At 43.3% G+C, this 18667-nt stretch overlaps 3 protein-coding genes and 1 long non-coding RNA gene across 5 annotated transcripts; all 4 read right to left on the minus strand.

The window, feature by feature from the left end:
* Positions 1–1066: 1066 nt before the first annotated feature.
* Positions 1067–3356, minus strand: LOC136453716 (small ribosomal subunit protein mS80 (rPPR6)-like). Its single transcript, XM_066454273.1, has one exon. It carries the CDS (start codon positions 3090–3092, stop codon positions 1284–1286), a length of 1809 nt encoding a protein of 602 aa, XP_066310370.1. The 5' UTR covers positions 3093–3356; the 3' UTR covers positions 1067–1283.
* A 130-nt stretch (positions 3357–3486) lies between these two features.
* On the minus strand, positions 3487–7584 carry LOC136453717 (uncharacterized). Its single transcript, XM_066454274.1, has 5 exons — positions 7402–7584; positions 6561–6632; positions 6307–6473; positions 6106–6217; positions 3487–3911 (listed from the first exon to the last, which is right to left on the minus strand). The coding sequence occupies exons 1-5, from the start codon at positions 7438–7440 to the stop codon at positions 3702–3704; spliced, it is 600 nt and encodes a 199-aa protein (XP_066310371.1). The 5' UTR covers positions 7441–7584; the 3' UTR covers positions 3487–3701.
* A 1532-nt stretch (positions 7585–9116) lies between these two features.
* On the minus strand, positions 9117–9947 carry LOC136453720 (cytochrome P450 704C1-like). Of its 2 annotated transcripts, none has more exons than XM_066454277.1 (2): positions 9480–9947; positions 9117–9367 (listed from the first exon to the last, which is right to left on the minus strand). In XM_066454277.1, exons 1-2 carry the CDS (start codon positions 9744–9746, stop codon positions 9215–9217), a joined length of 420 nt encoding a protein of 139 aa, XP_066310374.1. In that variant the 5' UTR covers positions 9747–9947; the 3' UTR covers positions 9117–9214. The 2 variants fall into 2 exon arrangements, with proteins under 2 accessions (XP_066310374.1, XP_066310373.1); XM_066454276.1 differs by having other exon boundaries at positions 9117–9394.
* A 5912-nt stretch (positions 9948–15859) lies between these two features.
* On the minus strand, positions 15860–17812 carry LOC136453718 (uncharacterized). Its single transcript, XR_010759065.1, has 4 exons — positions 17747–17812; positions 17485–17637; positions 17339–17393; positions 15860–15896 (listed from the first exon to the last, which is right to left on the minus strand). It is a non-coding gene; the product is annotated as an uncharacterized lncRNA (long non-coding RNA).
* Between the last annotated feature and the right edge of the window lie 855 nt (positions 17813–18667).

The following is an 18667-nucleotide window of genomic DNA, read 5'->3' on the forward strand; positions in this document are numbered from 1 at the left end:
AAAAGCAAAAGTATATAAAAACACAAATACAGTGACTCGGAGAGGAATCAAACAATGCGAGAAAAACAGCTATGCTTAACTACAGGTATAGCTTATACATGAAGTATCGAAACTTCTGAAAATTGATAGCATCATACTGTGACCTTTTTCTTTAACATATAAGGTACTGAATTAGTGAATCAACAGACAATGCCACTAGTAGATAAATCACCTAACACAATGCACAATTAAAATATTAAAACAGGTGAAATCAAGGACCAAGAACAAGCAACTACTAGTTCTACTTTTCCGTTCCAAATTATAGGTTGTCTTGGCTTATATCTGCGCACCTAGATATAAGCCAAATCGACCTATAATTTGGGATGGAGGGAGTATATGTTAATCACTATGTCTATGTGGTCTAGTCTTGGCACAGAGCTCATTATGAATATTTGAAACCAATAACTATGATTCAGCTTAAACAGCAAAACTTGCCTGGTTTTAATAAACAGACTTATCCTATAGTACAAAACATTTGATCCTAAGTGGGGTTAAAGAGCCTGATTATAAGAGGATCGGATCAGTTTCAGATTTCAGTTACCATCAGCCACTGGCAGTAGTAACTAGTAAGAACCTTGCATGACTCCCTGATAAAAATAAAAGTAATAGATAGGACACAGAGCCAACACGATAGAAAACAGAACTGGTGGGAACCAATTATTTTCATGATGCACATGTAGACCTCTATGTTCAAGATATACAAATAGAACTAGAAGTGCAACAAATGTTTAACTGAATTGTCTAAAAGAAGTCATCGATGAAAAGAAAGTTCCAGTCATGCAATCAGTTCTTTTGTAAAAGCCATAAAATTATATTGAAAATATTGATTGCAACTCAAAAGCCCTAAGAGATAACATAAAGGTGACAAGTACTTACTGAACATCATCCTAAATCACCAAACATGTGAAAGAATATTTCCCTAACTTGAATTCCATTGGCAGCCAAAATATTTCGTGTTCTTAAGCAAGACATGAAAATAAATTCTCGACATGTATAATGACATATGGAAAACCTCATATTGTAAATAAACAGAAGCCCCAGACCAAAACTAAATATTCTTCTTTGTTAGTCTAGCATTTAAATATAAATGCAAAATTATTGTAGTAAATAACAATAAACAAACACAGGTACAGCCGTACAGAGATGATGTTTCTTGCAAGCTCACCAGAGATGGAAAGCTCAAAAAGAAAGGTGCTACCCAAAAATTAATTAGCAGACATATGGATTCAAGTGTCCTAGAGAAACTATGCTTCTTGGCTCGCCTTTGACTGCATTTCCTCTCCTTCCAACTCCTTGACTGCAGCTATGAGGCTGCGACTTATACCCCTTAGGCATAAACCACTATCCTCCATTTCCTCCAGGAGTTTCTCAGCTCTTCTCCAGTCCATAGCCTTGAGACACAATGACTGAATCAGTTTGTCATACTCATCCACATTTGGCAGCAACCCATCTTTCCTCATCTCCTTTAGGCACTCAATGGCCTTCTCAAAGTCCTCCATCTTGCAGTATCCACGGATAAGTATATGATAAGCAACCCTGTTTAGCTTCGGATGAACTTTCTTAGCTTCACGAAGTAGATCATGGGCTTCACTGATCATGCCTCCTTTTATGTAGCCACTCGTGAGCACACTGTAAGTATAGATATCAGGACTGATCCCTTGGCTCTCCATCACTCTCATCAAACCTTTTGCATCCTCCATTTCTCCCTGTTTTGACAATGCTGTGATGACAAAATTAAACACTGCATTACCTGGAGCTGGGCCAACATTTACCATCCTCATCAACAATGTTTTTGCATCCTCCAATTTCTTTTTCCTACACAAACCATGTATAACTGTGGCAAATGTCTTGCCTGCATTCTTAAGAGATTCCCCTTGGTACTCTTCAAGCTGCACCATCCTCGTCAACAAATTATTTGCATCCTCCATTTTGTTTACCCTACACAAAGCATGTACAACCGTGGCAAAGGACTTGCCTGCATGCTTAAGCGACTCCCCTTGGTACTCTTCCAGCAGCTCCAGAGCAGTACCAATGGTCTCATCATTCCTTGCCGAAGCACCAACAAGGAAATCCAGGGCTGACTTTGGGATCTGAATCTTTTTTTCCTTCACTGCAAGGTATAATGAGTGTGCCGTCTTCACCTTCTTCCCCTCACAAAGGTAAGTCAAAATCCTGCCAACCTTCTCACCATTAGGGAAGCAGGCAGAGCCTATCATCTTCTCACAAACTTCACAAGCAGAGCGGAACATGGACTTCTTTCGTGCCGCTTCAATAACAAGATAATAGCTGTCACTGTCCGGAGTACAACCAAACTCATCGAACTTCAAAAACACCTCCAGTGCTGCCTTCGACTTCTCAAGCTTCCAAAATATGGCGATCATTTCATTCAACAATGGTGTACTCACTGATCCTGGTACAGAGCCAATTTCCTTAATCGAATCCCAAAGCAAATAAGTGTCTGTCTTGTCTATCTCATCAGAATCAACTACCTTGCTCACGAGAATCTCAAGATTCGAGAGGCTCTTGGCAGCGGGGTTATTCTTCGCGGCATAGTTGAACAGGGAAATCAGCTTCTTACAGGAGCATTGCTCGGCAGCAAGGAGGACTGCGGCGAGGAGCGGCTCGTTGAAGTCCACGATCATGTCGGCAAGGGTGGACGCGATCTTGTCCTCGGGAGTGGACTCGACGGTGGCGCACACGCGGGCGACCTCCTCATCGTCGGCTACGGCGTCGGCGCTGCCGGGGGAGGCAAAGATATCGTCGGCGTCCCCAGCTTCCTCCCACATCGAGCTCAGGTTGTCCTCCCCGGCCTCAGTGGCATCTTGGGAAGCCTCGGTCGGAGAAGAGAAGACTTCAGGGAAGGGATCCGCGGCGGCGGAGGAAGAGGCATCGGGGATGGGATCTGGGGAGGAGGAGAGGAAGCGGGAGAGAGGGCGGGGAGGTGGGAGTTGGGTTAGGGTTCGAGTGGCATATGGTGGTGGAGGAGGCGGCAGTGACCGGGGAATGGTCGAGCGGAGTAGGAGCAGGGCCCGAGCTCGCGAACGCCACATCATCGCCGTCGTCCTCGGCGGCGGCGGCGAGGTGTGTTCTAATTGTTGTGTTGCGGGCCTCGTGGACCCGTAGTGGAGGCGGAGCAGTCGTGGAGGAGGTTTCTTTCATTCTAGGGTTTAAGGCCTTCTGGGCTGGGCCTAACTATTTTTTTTGTTGGGCCACTATAGCTTTTTATTAGGCCGAAAGATTGTTTCTGCCTAATTTTGAAGGAAATCGGAATACAAGGACAAGTTTTTTCAGTTCCGACTTTCAGGAAGTATAACAACCAATCTGATGACTCATCTGCTTCATTCCAGATATTAATGTCAGTGTAAATTAACAAACTTACATCGTGGTAAATTTTCTGTGGACATTTCCCTTCGTTTCTGGACTTATGTGCACTCTTGAGATCCGGAGTTCAACAATTCAGAGGGCCTTATTCACTTACAGAAAGCAGCTGTGACAGGCAGGGTTTCCCGTTACAAAATGTAATAGAAATACAACGGTGATTCAGAACGAGGTTGGCACGTTCCCAGCTTCTAGTGCCTATTCCACTCGAAAGGCTATCAAGCAAAAAAAGATAAACCTAAAACAGCATCTAACAAATTTGCAGCATGCAACACATCAGGAGCCTACGCAGTGATCTCAGCTGTGGCATTCTTAGCATCTTCTTCCTCCTTGGCTCTGTTTGCCTGCTCTTTCTTCTGGGCCCTTATCATTGCACGCCTTGCTCGGGGGCGCATCTCGCGTACTTGCCGTGGCGGCATCACAAAAGGTTCAAGAGGGCGATCATGGAATGGATGCTCGTTCCCAGAAAATATCCTCAGCTTGCGATCCCTATCCTGGAGGACCAGAGCAGTATATGTCAAACACCAAGCATATTTATCGTGACAAGAAAAAAAGGCATGATTCCTCAACCAATACGATGTTATGAAACCACGGTCAATACAATGTTATGAAATATACAGGCCATCAGTACACAAACACAATATTGCAAATTAATATAACATCTCAATTGCGTGTAACAGTACCAAGGAAAATATGATCATCAGATAATGAAATACTACGAAAGTTGTCCATCGATATATATAGTTCTAGCTTAAAATCTCCAAATATTTTGTTAACCAGTGTTCACAACACGGCATTAACAAAATTCGACAGGTCATTAAGCAGATTGTGGGTTCAGCAATGCAATGGAGAAAGGTAATAATCCATTAACAGCAGAGTACATGCAAATTAAACCTCTCTAGCAGCAATTGATTCATGAAAAAAGAAGCAACAAAGTAAAGATAACTAAGCTTATACAGAGTAGGTTGGAATTTCATGGCTCAGTGAGCAATAATGAAATCTGCACTGTTAAGTTCAATGTCCGTTTCCTGAAGAAACTAACACCAGGACACATGCACAAACTGGTACTTCTGTAGTAAAAGAAAACAAAAGCGCCCCCCCCCCCCCCCCCCCCCCCCCCCCCCCCCCCCCCAACAAATGTTTCCCCCTATCTAAGATTGGGAATCCACATTTTTTGCAGCTTAGACTCCCCCTCGGTACTCCAAGGCTGGATCAGACCTGTTCCAATAAGTGTCCCAGATTTAAGTGAGCCAAAGTTTCGGACGGGGAAAGAAACTGCAGATCACAACTAATCCATATTTCGGTGATTTAGGATTGTGATATTCATAGGTCAAATGTAGTATTGGGATGCATATAAAGCTAATTTAATTTGTGGCGGAACTTGCTGATATGGTCATCTAATGTTCCTGAACCAGCTTTGAACTGTTCTTTCCTCCTTATAAGCTGCTTGCCTTAACTGACATGTAAGCTGCTTGGCTTCAACTGACATGTGCCCTTTGCAGATATCTTTTGATAGCTTATAAGCTGTTTGGCTTCAACTTGCATGTGCCCTTTGCAGATCTATGATATCTTCCAGCTTCTTCCATCGAAGATTCAGGTCGGTGTGTTCTCAGCTACCATGCCCCCTGAGGCCCTTGAGATCACCCACAAGTTCATGAACAAGCCTGTTAGGATTCTCGTCAAGAGAGATGAGCTCACCCTTGAGGGTATCAATCAGTTCTATGTCAAAGTGGAGAAGGAAGATTGGAAGTTCGACACTCTATGTGACCTGCATGAGATTCTGGCAATTGTTGATAGTTCAGGCATAAGGACGCTTGATGATGATAGTTCAGACATTAGGAGGCTTGATGATTACTGTGCCGAACTCTACAATCTCTTCAAAGAAGATGTATGCTATTACCAGACCTCTAAGCGATGGTGATGAACTGGATATTTCGTTGTAGTTCTATAAAATTGTTATATAAAAAACATTTTGGTCCTTCAAGCCAGGAAGACGACTGATATTTACTGTTTGGTATATTCAGTTCGAAATGATAGAGGTCCTATAATAGATATAACTGAATAATGCTACTGGATTATCGTAGCCCGTTTACTTAATGATAGAGGTGTCTTGGTTAATGAAATGGAAAATGGATATTTTTCTCTTGATGGCATCAAACTCTACAGCTTTATGCATAGAAATTGTACTAAAATAGCATTTCAAACATTGAGGGTCAAACCAGGAAGGAAGAACTACTATGGTTTGGCAGTAAAGAATACTGTCTCTTTGCCACAGTAGGCTAAAATTTTACCTATTCAGAAAGTGTTCCAAATGTTCATCCTTACGATATTGATTTTTACAGAGACTAGCTGGAGCTTCATTGGTTTTAGCGAATAAGAAAGACATACAGGGGCTCCAAAACCAGCTGAAATTGTGAACGTAAGAAAACTTTAGCCATACACATGTATTAGAGACTTATGTTTTTTTAAATTATCATGATATTATTTTGTTCCCATCGTGCACACGGGAATGATCCTAGTAATACATAAAAGTATGAAAAAGAGGATATATGCAGTATTCATTACAATGTTAGAAACAGCAAATAAAGCTAGCATTAAAATCTAGTTATTCAACCTCAAACAAAAGAGCTCATGTCTAACTGTCTAAGCCTTGCATGCAGAATGAAAGAGAAATGAAGTTTCACTTACATCACGCAGTCTGTTGCGGGGAAGCATGCGCAGCACAGCTTTGCGAATCACTTCAGTTGGATCTTTCTTCATCTGGTCCTTGAGCCTCCTTTCCTTCAAATGGCCAACATACCTATTTGGGGATAAACACATAACAAGAGAAAGTAAACAAAAATCTCAAAAATAATGTAACCAACAACTTTTTGGCTGTGATTTACTAACCCTGTATGCCAGTAGTAAATCTTATCTGTCATTTTCCTTCCTGTAACACTGATATCCTTTGCATTAAGTACAATGCACATGTCTCCATTTTCCACATGTGGTGCATAGGTTGGTTTATCCTTGCCTTGAAGCACAACAGCTATTTGGGAAGCCAACCGTCCAAGCACCTTTCACATAGACAATTTACCTCACAACATATCCTTTTTTACGGTAAATTGACCCTTCCAACTCAAACTAGAAAAAATAATCCTAACCTGACCCTTAGCATCAAATACATGCCATCGCAACCCATCTAAATTGATTCTTCTCAGACCTGCAAGTGCTTTCTGCAAATATCAAGAAAAACAACCATCAGTACTAGTACTTGACATCAACATGGTGCAGAACTGCAGATTCAGAAATAACATTTTGGTTACTTGAGATTTTAGTTGCAGAACTATTTTCTTTTCAAGCAAAACAGAAATGCATGCTTCTTCGCTCATGCAACATGGCCACACATAACACACCGTTGTTTTTTGCTCACTTCGTTGACAAAATAAATAGAAAAGGTAATTGAATTCTGCATATACTGGTCAGCACATTACTAAATATGTTGAAATAATATACGCATAAATCTACTATGTCCCATTTCATCTCTCAGGAGAGAGAAAATGCCAATAGTTTATTCACACAAACATAGAACACCACAACCAGGGGGGATAAAATGGTAGATAATCAGGATCAAAGGTTCAAGCTACAATCAATTCAATCCACTAAAAGGATGCCCAATAAAATCATAACATTCGCAGTCACGTTAACCCAAGATCTATGTACAGGAGTGTTTGAGCTATTGACTGCAGAGAACTGAACCTACTACTAAGCGCAAAATGGAGGGCTGAATGCCACAGACGCCGGGGCCCCGAATCAGCACAGCTCGGCGGCAAATCATCCATGCCCGCCCCTACCCCCATCCTGCGCCCGCGCAGGGACCTGCGACAGCGCTTGGGGATGGGGGTGGTGGCCATGGGTGGTGTTGATGCCGCGCCCGCAGCGCGCCGGAACCGGCAAAGTGACCCGAACCGGACGATGGCGGATGGGGATCTTTCAAGAACTCACCTTCAGGTTGCCTGTGAAGGCCGGTGCCGTCGCAGCCATGTCAAGCTGGAACGATGGCCGGCGCCGGCGGTTAGAGAGATGCGGGAGAGCCGAGGGGGTCGAGCAAAGGGCGGCGCCGGTCACCTGCTTCGTGCTTCCCCGCGTCCCTTCTCTCCTTTCTCTCTAGGGTTTAGGCCCCGTTTGGTTTCTGCCCCTCCTAAAGTTCATGTCACATCTAATATTTAGACATATACATGAAGCATTAAATATAGACTAATTACGAAATTAATTACGCAACTTGCGACTAATTTATGAGACGAATCTTTTAAACCTAATTAATTCATGATTTGACAACGTTTGTGCTACAGTAAACATGTGCTAATGACATATTAATTAGGCTTAAAATCGTCTCGCAAATTAATCTCCATCTATGTAATTGATTTTGTAATTAATCTATATTTAATGCTCTTTATTAGTATCTAAACATTCGATGCGACATGAATTTTAGGAGCGACTAAAGATCCAAACACCCCCTTAACCGTTCAAGGGCCTGATGAATGGGCCTCACTTGCCTCAGGAGCAGCCCGCAAAGTCATGCAGTAGCGCTCGCGTCCGCTTCCACCGCCAACGCCAAGCACTGCTCTCTCAACTCGACACGGTAAGATCCAATAACCTGTCCCAAATCAATTCGATGATCGCCAACAATTCGATGATCGCCAACCTTCTCAAAATCCAGGGGTCACGTGACGTGGCTGCAGACCTGGATTAGTGTCTCGCTGGGATTATTTGCACTACCTTTCGGGGCCACAAGCTATCGATCGACGCTTTTTGTTGAATTGTAATTATTTAGCGGACGCTACACCGAGTCGCTAGCTAGACCGCGTCGCACCCTTTCGACTCGGGTTCGAGCCGCACGGGGCGCGTTTTGCTAGGTGGAGGCGCAAAAAATCCTTTCGCTTCCTCCACGTCAAAGCACATGTTAACGTCAGCTCAATCTTACAGGAGCTACGATACCACTGTATATGAAAGATTTAGAGCTAGGATTTTCTTGATCTACGTGAGAAAGTCTTTCTTCTTAGAGCTTGTTTGGTCCCCTGCTAAAGTTTAAACTTTAGTCACTTTTTAGCTACTAAAGTGCCAAACAAACTGATTAAAAAGGTATTAAAGTAGTTTAGTCATATTAGTTGGCTAAAGTGCCCAGTGAACAAGGGTTGCCCCTCATTATTGCTGGTCCCCCATACTGATTTGGGCATTCATTAGGGATAGTTTGGTCTTTGTTGAACTGCTTTAATGGCCTTTAGTCACTTTTAGTCACTATAACCTAACATGGGTGACTAAAGTTTAGTTATTAGTTTTAGTAGCTAAATTTTAGTCATGAGAAACCAAACAGGCCTTTAAGCACGATGCCCGGAGCTCTCGTACCCCACGAATCGAGTTTTTTTAGATTTATTTCTAAACGGAAAGTACAAGATATACGGAGTATTTGGATTTGTGTTTTTCATTTTCTTGTTATCATGGTGCTAACGATTGGAGAAGGGATGAGCAGAGGCGATGGAGGATTATACGTGAGGACCAAAATGCTGATAGATCAATTTATTTTATTTCACAAACTAAATAAAAAAAAACCTAAAAAGTGAGATGGTACCAGACTACTTCGTTCCACAAATCAAACACCCCATTCTAAAAATATGCGATATAAAAAATTGTCAATCATCTCGGCAATGGGACCAATTTATTAACAGCAGAAGTCTCATCACTTCGTAAATAAACGTCGACGATGCTATACATTGTGGATGCCTTAATGCTTCCACATAAGAAACCGATAAACTGTCACTCATCCCGGCGTTGCCATCAGATGGAGGCCGTGTTCAATGAGGAGCGTGATGGTGGCCCTGTAGTTGACGCTGGCCTCCTCGTCCCGCAGTCTGAACACGAAGAAGCGGAGCAGCACGGCCGCCAGCACCTTCATCTGCCTGTACGCGAATTCCTTCCCCAGGCATATCCTCGGACCGGCCTGTAATAATTTGACGGGGGGCAACGCTCAGAGTATGTCGTCACATCACTGTATAAATAGACTGCAGCACGTGTGGGTCACCTACCTGAAAAGCTGTGAACTTGAAGGGGCTTTCCTGCTGAAACTCGCCGTTCTCGTCGAGCCAGCGCTCGGGCCGGAAGACCTCGGCATCGCTGCCCCACAGGTACTCCATTCGCCCCATGGCGTACGGGACGTAGAACACGACGTCTCCCTTGCCGACGCTGAAGCCGCCCGGCAGCACATCGTCCGAGAAGCACTCCTTGTTGTTCTCATGAAACATGAAACGAACTAGGTATGTAGGCGCGCTCCGCCGCGCCTGTATACTATGCATAGTCACGGTGATAATCTATTTGTTCCATGCTATTTGGTGTTGAGTATAAGAGCTTCAGCGACACATAGACCTTGGCATAGTTTATTTCACTATTGCCTTGTACGTACAACTTTTAAGATTGTGAGGAAAACTGCAAGAGGAAAATACAGCTATGCTAATCTATTCCACAAGGAGTATCAGGCATACTAACTGGGAAATACAGATGCATGATATAACTAATATATACATGTTAGGATCGATTGAATGTGTACCTCTTTGTGTGTAACCCGTAGATCCGGGTAACATTCCATTCGCCGTGCGCGGTTGCGCTGTGACCTCACGGACGCCGGTGTCGAGGCAGCTCCGACTCGGTGGCGAGGTCCAGTGGCCCGGGTGGTGACCTGCAGGGGAGACGGCGGAGTCGGTGGGCCATCCCGTCGCTGGCAGCACGCTTTAGGATCGGATTAGGGTTTGTCTGTAGGTGGGTGTGGCGGCTCCGGTCAACCTCGTAGTCCGAGCCCTCACCCCACCTTCCTTTTATGTGTGCTGTGCGACAGGGGCCCTCCAACCGAATTATGGTTGGGCTCCCCCGATCAGGGAGTAGAGATAGGGCCCAATAGGCCGTTGGGCCTATTGGTGGAGATCAACTAACATTCTCCCCCTTGATCTCATTCTATCTTTCACTTTCATATCATTTGCTTTTGTTCATTCCATTACATATTAGCTCATAGAGCATGTCTCATCGTCATGGTCCATTGCCGATAGACTTAACAGCTACAACTCACTACTCTGTTCTGAAATAGATACTTATCTTTGGGCCTTCTTTTGTCCAGGAATATTTTAGGCTTTCTCTTAAACCCAAGCTAGCTACATATTCTTTGAACACCATGTCCTCTGAACATGTTGGGTGGTAAGCCTTTTGTAAGCGGATCCGTGAGCATCCTTTCTGTTCTTATATGCTCAAGACTTATGACTTGATCCCGGACTTTATCTTTCACAACATAATACTCTATGTTAATGTGTTTGGCAGCACCACTTGACTTATGTTGTGAGCATACTGTACTGCCAGATTATCATCGCAGTATTACTTTAAGTGGTCTATAGATGTCGTCAACCACCTTTAAACCGGGTATGAACTTCGTTAGTTAGTTCACCTGCCCGTTGCCTCATAACACGCTACAAACTATCATATATTGTGGACGATGTAGTGACAGTTTGCTTTGAGCTTTTTCATGAAATGGCTCCTCTTTGCGAGATGATAGAAAATCCACGTCTGGATATGTATTCACTCTCGCATAATCAGAATCTGAATATCCCACCATGTGAAGTGAATCAGATCTTCCATATGTCATCATGAGGCCTTTCGTTCCTTGCAAATAATGCAAGACTTTCTTTACTAATTTCAGTGTTCTATTCCAGAATTGCTCTGGAATCTGCCAAGTAAAACCCGGTAACAAATGCAAAGTCAGGGCGCGTACATACTTGAGCATGTTGCAAGCTTCCGACAGCTGAAGCATATGGAACCACTTTCACTTTGTCGATTGAGCTCATATTGGTTCCTGGGGCATTGAAAATCCCCATATCTGTCGCCCTTGACTATAGGAGCAGGTGAGGGACTACATTTATGCATACTGAATTTCTTTAAGATCTTTTTCATGTATGCCTTTTGTGACAGTCATTATACCCTTTTCTTCTATCTCGGTGAATCTCGATCTCTAGAACGAACGATGCTTCCTCAAGATCTTTCATATCAAGTTTTGAGAACAAAACTTCTTTGTCTCCTGTAGTAGACTGACATCACTACTAGCAAGTAAGATATCATTTACATACAGGATAAGGAAGATAAACTCCCCAATCTTAAACTTTGCATAGACACAATTGTCCTCTACATTCTCTTTAAAACCCAAAATTCTTTATTGACCGATCAAACTTCAAGTACCACTGTCTTAAAGCTTGCTTTAATCCATAAATGGATTTCTTTATGCGGCATCCCATTTGTTATTTTCCTTCCATGACAAAACCTTTCGGTTGTGCCATGTAAATATTTTCCTCCAAGTCTCTGTTGAGAAATGCCGTCTTTACATCCATATGATGTAATTCTTAATCGTAATGTGCCACTAATGCCATTATGATTCTGAAGAAAACTTTACATGAGACTGGAGAAAAGGTCTCATTGTAATCAATCCATTCTCTTTGCATAAAGCCTTTTGCCACAAGTTACACTTTATATGTCTTTATATTCCCTTGAGAGTCATGTTTAGTCTTGTAGACCCATTTACAGCCTACTGTTTTGACTCCTTTAGGAATTATTTCCAAATCCCAAACTTTATTGACATTCATCGATTTCATTTCATCTTTCATTTGAAATTCCTTAGTGTTATACACTTCATAATCAGCAGAAATAGCTAATTTTCTAACTCTTTGAGACCTACTAGGGGCCTTCACATTTGGCACATCTTCTATTTGAGGCTGTTGTTGCTCCCCCTCATGTGTGGCAATAGGTTCTATAGAATCCTGAAGAACAGGTTCCTCATTGTCATTCATTGTTGCCACAGGTGGGATAACAACAGGTGCTGGCACCACAGTATCTAGCACTATCAGTGCAGCTACAGCGGGTAGTGAGAAAAATTGCTCATGAATCATTGGAGTGGGCGCATACACCCGCTTCACTTCAAGGACAATTTCTCGAGCTACCATGCTCCCCCTCATCTTTTCATCCTCTAGGAAGACAGCGTGTCTCATTTCTACAAACTTTGTATGTCTCCCTGGACAGTAGAAAACGGAAACCTTTTGACTTTTCTGGGTAGCCAAAGAAATGACACCTTACTATTTTGGGATCTAACTTCCCAATGTTTGGGTTAAATACTTTAGCCTTAGCAGGGCTCCCCCCCCACACAAGTGGTTTAGTGAGAGCACTCTTTCTGTCCACAACTCATACGGTGTTTTGGGCACCGACTTACTTTATACTCTTTTGAGAGTATGAATGGGGTTTTAACGCCTCCATCCACAGGCTCAACTGTAAGGTGGAGTAATTTATCATACTGCCCACCATATCCATCAGGGTGCGATTGATTCTTTTAGCTACTCTATTCTGCTGAGGTTCGTCCGGTGTAGAATACTAGGCTACTATGCCATTCTTTTAGGGTATGCCGACCGTGGTACTCTCCCACGATCAGACCTGACTATCTTAATCTTTAATATCTTAAATTTATCCAATACATCTTTTCTTTCTTTGATTGGATAAATATAGCTATAATGGGAGTAATCATCTGTGAATGTTATGAATGAAACATAACCATCCACACTCTTTATAGGAAAGCTGATCACAGATGTCTGTGTGAATAATCTGTAAAATTTCTACGCTTCTTTTGTCATCTTTCTTAATCTTCTTTACATACTTTCCTTTTATGCATTCTCTGCATTGTTCTAAATCTGAGAGCTCTGATGGAGGAAGAATATCATTCTTAACTTGTCTTTCTATTCTCTCCCTCGAAATATGGCCTAAACGATAGTGCCATAATTTCGATAACGCATCGTGAGCTCTCTTATGCCACCATTTCCAGAGTAACACTCTGTGACCAACTGCTTTATCAGCTAAGTGGCATATGTCTTTGAAGAGCCAGTGAACTGACTCTTTATTCTATCGAGGTATTCGGTGACCGTGTCACATTCTGGGATTGAGCCCACAATTACAGGTTCAATCATGTTCTTTATCACCGCCAAACATTTCTTGTTTGCAGTGACCCACTTCCTATGCTCAAAAGCCATAGGATATCTTTTGGGATTCAAAATCCCTTTCTTTAGTTGCCCAAGTGGCACCATTCACTTTTGTCTCCCTCACCGGTGCCACAATCTCAGTGGAACACGGTGAGGTGACTACTCAGTCCACCTTAGACAAGATGAAAATCAGGTCAAAACTTTTCTTAACATAAAATAACACCATTTGCATGCCTTGATTCCAACGTTGGTCAAAATCAAAATATACAACTATTCTTATACACTAATTCTACATCACCGTTGGGCAGAAATAGAATTAATGCATAAATCTTTAACTTTCATAACTGTTCTTACACACTAATTCTACATCACCGTTGGGCAAAAATAGAATTAATGCATAAATCATTAAAATTAACATATGTTCTTATACACTAATTCTACATCATCATTGGGCAGAAGTAGAATTAATGCATAAATCATTAAAATTATCAACTTTTCTTATACACTAATTCTACATCACCGTTGGGCAGAAGTAGAATTAATGCATAAATCATTAGCATTACGATATTGTTATTAACAACGTTGGTCAGAAAATAACAACATCATAATCATGTCAAAACTCTTTTTCTCCAATTAAATACCACATTGGTTCAAAATAACTGGAGAATAAACAACTTTTCTTTAGCTGTGGAAAAATTCTCTTTTCCTTGAATTTTACCCATAGGGAAAATTGTATTTTCGATTTCCTTTAATCCATTAATCAATTTATAGGAAATAAAGATTTACTGGAAAAACTTTTCTTTTTCTCCAGTTAAATATCACGTTGTTTCAAAATCACTGGAGAATATCCTTTTTCTTTAGCAGCGGAAAAACTTTACATCAATTTCTTGAATTTTACCCACAGGGTAAAATTACTTTTTCTATTTTTCTTTTGAGCCATTTTACATTTTCAATTTTCCAGAAAAAGGAAAAAAAAGAAAACTGGGCTCTTGCTCTTTACTGTTTCGACCTAAAACGGCCCACGGCCCACAGCCCACACGCCCTTCCCGCGCGCTCCCCCGCACCCAGGCCGCAACCTGGGCCTGGGCCGGGAATTCGGCCTGGCACGCGCACCCGTCTGGGCTGAAAGCCAGCCCGATCAATCGGTGTCATTGATTCCAATCGGACGGCCGAGCGGGCGTTTTGGCCGGTCAAAACCCCAGCACCGCTCGGCTCATCGCAACCCTAGCTTCATTCGCCCCTTGCCCTTCTCTCTCTTTGCTCTCTCTTCTCAGAGCTGTGACCACCGAGCGGCGACCGAGCGGGCGAAAACGGTGGAGGGGCAGAGCCATGGCGCCGTCGCCGCCCCCCTCGCTGGCGTGCACGCTCCCCAGCGGGTGAGCACGCCGCCATCGAGCGGCCTGGCCGTGGCGCCCCCTTGGCCGAGCCCGGTGAAAATTTTTCCCGGCTCGGTCTTCTTCTCCCTCGCCGGCGAAACGATTCGCCCGGTGATTAGGGTTTGGATTTTTCTCTTCTTTTCTCTGATTTGAGTTGTCTCTTTTTTTTCTTTTCTTTTGCTTGTTCACCCAAAAAGGTTATCCCAGTTCTAGGGTTAGGGTTTCGGCTCTGTGAGCCTAGGGCCCTATTTCTTCTCTAATCCGAATGGATCTGTTCTTTTCTTTACTTTTGCCGTGCGCCGTCGAACGGTGCGGCTCCTTTCCCCCTCGCACGGTGGCGGTGATGACCGGTAGACAGTACCCCGGTCTCTTTCTCTCTTTGCTTTTACCCGTTTAGGGTTAGGGTTACACACTTAGTAACCTGGCTCTGGTACCATTGTTAGGATCGATTGAATGTGTACCTCTCTGTGTGTAACCCGTAGATCCGGGTAACATTCCATTCGCCGTGCGCGGTTGCGCTGTGACCTCACGGACGCCGGTGTCGAGGCAGCTCCGACTCGGTGGCGAGGTCCAGTGGCCCGGGTGGTGACCTGCAGGGGAGACGGCGGAGTCGGTGGGCCATCCCGTCGCTGGCAGCACGCTTTAGGATCAGATTAGGGTTTGTCTGTAGGTGGGTGTGGTGGCTCCAGTCAACCTCGTAGTCCGAGCCCTCACCCCACCTTCCTTTTATGTGTGCTGTGCAACAGGGGCCCTCCAACCGAATTAGGGTTAGGCTCCCCCGATCAGGGAGTAGAGACAGGGCCCAATAGGCCATTGGGCCTATTGGTGGAGATCAACTAACAATACATAGCAGTTAATGCATTATATAACTAACATAGAGTGCCTACTAATTGAGTCAAACCAACGCAAGAAATGGATGGCCTAAAGTCATATGTGAAAAAGCAAGAAATGGATGGTCTCAAATCATCTGTGAAGCTTATGAGGAGTGATCGGTAGCATTATTTGATCCTGTGGGAACCTTGCAAGCTATGTCGACTTAGCCATAGCAATGCTAGGCGCTATGTGCAGCGTGTTATACCTGCATGAATAAATCAGAAAATGTCATTTGTTTGATGACAAAGGAGTAGTAATATTAATTCAAGAAAAAAAACTTAATATAGCTTGGCAGGCCAAACCACATGGCTCACAGGGGCTGGACCCACCGTACATGAACAAAAAATACGATTGCTATAAAATCTCTTGAGTTGAGTCTGTCATTTAGAGGCATATAATGTAAAAGAACCATCTATACGAACCATCTTCTGTATAGTAGAGCCCCCATATTGGAATCTAGACTACACCAACAATGGGTCAATGGGTGATAAGTTTACTTCAGTAATTAGGCAAGACCAGTGAGTTCTCATTGGTGCACTGGATGGCACAAATATGATGCATGTTCCTACACTTATTTGATTTGAAGGAACATATATATATATATATATATATGTTGAGTGAATGGACCATAACAAAACTAAACAGGAACTGCACTTTCCTATCAACTTCCCCACTTCCTCCAATTTGGATGCAACTTATCTTATACACATTGTAAACAGGTAACGATTTTTGCAAACCGTGAAAAGAACATCGTCATTGCCATCAAATCCAAAAGGATAAGAGGGTGCTATAGCAAAGATTAGGAAACTTTAGGATGCATTTGTGTCTTGAGGTGTACATGTAGCTAGTACGGATATCTATTTTTCGAACAAAGGAAAAGACTGATAGTAAACGAAAAAGGGTCCTATAAGAACTTATTATGTAAAAATATAGAATCTGTTTCCTAAGAAAAGGTACTCCTACACTGCAGAAGGCTAACACCATAATCTCAGCATATCATGATAAGGATACTAAATTAAATAGAAGGAATGAGCTCTGCAGTGAATAGAAAAACATATATTTATACAGGTGATTAGAAGCAGAGGCCACACTAAAACACTCCATGCTACTGTATGTCCCACAGCAAACATAAGAAAAGAACAAAGTCAGCAATGTTGGTTGGTTGATAAAAAAAAGTATAGGTCTACAACATAGGTATTGTCTATTGCTAAATAGGTTGTCGTAAGTAACATAAGCATTCATTAATTAGGGGCAAATGCCCAGCGACTAAAATGCATTATGTAGACAAAGCCCCAAAATGAGAATAGAGATTTATATAGGCAGAACTGACCTTCAAATTTGGAGGGAATAGGCAGCACAACAAAAACAGTTTGGTTCATGGAAACAAAGTAAAATAAAATGAGGTTTGCAGCTCCAAATCTAGAAGTAGGCAAACTATAACAAACCAAATGCTCTCTGCATTAAGGGAATGAAGTGCAACTTCTGAATGTACTGGTACAAAATTACTGGTGAATCTATAAATTATTGGCATCTAATCTAACCATAAAAAATAATACAAACAGAAATGACAGGATGAGTACCTAAAATTCTAAAAACACTATTAATCTCACATTCTCATTATTGAAAGAAGAAAACTGGAGACCATACCCAGCATGAGGTTCCATTGTGAATCAAGATCTTGCAAATCTCCATTGGCATATAACTGTAAAAATAAAGTGATTTTTAGCATAAATCAACAATAGGGAAATGCTATAAGTTGCATTTGTGTACATATAAAGATGGCACGTACATACATTGACACATAAATAAGCACGGAACCATAGTATGAGATAATCCCAGTCAAATTGGTATGCAGCAAACTAACTATCATAGATCAATGTTTTCTGAAAAATAAAATGAATTGGTTTGGACACTGCCACCGCTGCTCCACCAACGGACCTGGCTGCCTGGAAGAGAGGACATCGAATCAGGAAAAAAAACAAAATCGTCATGTAGCATATTTACATAGCTGCTCAGGTTTTTTCCTGACCATATCGGGCTTGCATCTAAACTTACAACTGCATAAACAACAACTGGCTATATGTGCATCCTCCGCTCGCACCATGATCTGCTCGAACCCTAGTATGAAGAATTAACCAGTCTAGGTAAATTTGAGAGAGAGGAGCGATGAAGGGGTGTGGCACATAGAGAGACGGGGATGTTCAGCCTAGAGCACTTCTCGGACTTGGAAATCACACAAACGCAGGTAGGTAAGACCTACCCAAACAGCAAGCAAATGAAGATTGGAAAACAGATCGAGATGAAAGAGGAGGGGGCATGAACCTCAGTGTTAGGACGTCGGCGAGGTACACTTGGGAGCCCATGCTTGCTGGCGGAGACGAGGATGAGGATGGCCTCTTATCGTCGCTCCTGCCTCATGGATGCCGACGGCCCAAGCGCCGTCGCTGTCATTGCCTTTCCGTCTGGTGTGGCGCGCAACCTTAGGCATGGCTGGCCGCCGCTCCTACCGGTGGAGAGGAAGAAGCGACGAATGAAGCGGTCCATGCTCGCAGGCTCCATCAAGCAAGGACACCGTATCAGTGTCCGCCGCCGCCTCTCCGTCTTGGTGCGGCACGCAACCCTAGGCAAGGCTGGCCACCGCCGCCGCCGCCGGTGGAGAGGAAGAGGTGATGAATGAAGCGGTCCATGCGCGCAGGATCCGTCAAGCAAGGATGCCGCATCAGCATCCGCCGCCGTTGGGGGAGAGGAAGCGTCGCATCTATGGGAGAGGGAGAGGAAGAGGAAGAAACATGGACGGAGGCGGCGAGGCACGCTGCTGGCTGAGGATTTTTTTATATTACTTTGACGGAGAGAGCGAGGGCAAAAGCGGTGAAGGAAGAGAGGCTCAATTAATCTGGAGAGGCGAAACCGATGCCTACACACGCACGAGTCCACGTGGCTGCGGGCGGTTGGTGAATAGTAGCTAAACAGTACTCA

Source organism: Miscanthus floridulus, chromosome 5 (assembly GCF_019320115.1).
Source record: "Miscanthus floridulus cultivar M001 chromosome 5, ASM1932011v1, whole genome shotgun sequence".
NCBI lineage: Eukaryota > Viridiplantae > Streptophyta > Magnoliopsida > Poales > Poaceae > Miscanthus > Miscanthus floridulus.

What these genes read in the sequence shown, in the direction of transcription:
- LOC136453720 (XM_066454276.1), bottom strand. Translation starts at nt 9,746, where the DNA reads ATGCATAGTATACAGGCGCGGCGGAGCGCGCCTACATACCTAGTTCGT. An exon ending in TCAAGTTCACAGCTTTTCAG is followed by an intron (nt 9,395 to 9,479) that starts GTAGGTGACCCA and finishes AAATTATTACAG; the next exon opens with GCCGGTCCGAGGATATGCCT.
- LOC136453717 (XM_066454274.1), bottom strand. Translation starts at nt 7,440, where the DNA reads ATGGCTGCGACGGCACCGGCCTTCACAGGCAACCTGAAG. An exon ending in TATTTGATGCTAAGGGTCAG is followed by an intron (nt 6,474 to 6,560) that starts GTTAGGATTATT and finishes TCTATGTGAAAG; the next exon opens with GTGCTTGGACGGTTGGCTTC. An exon ending in ATTTACTACTGGCATACAGG is followed by an intron (nt 6,218 to 6,306) that starts GTTAGTAAATCA and finishes ATCCCCAAATAG; the next exon opens with GTATGTTGGCCATTTGAAGG.
- LOC136453716 (XM_066454273.1), bottom strand. Translation starts at nt 3,092, where the DNA reads ATGATGTGGCGTTCGCGAGCTCGGGCCCTGCTCCTACTCCGCTCGACC.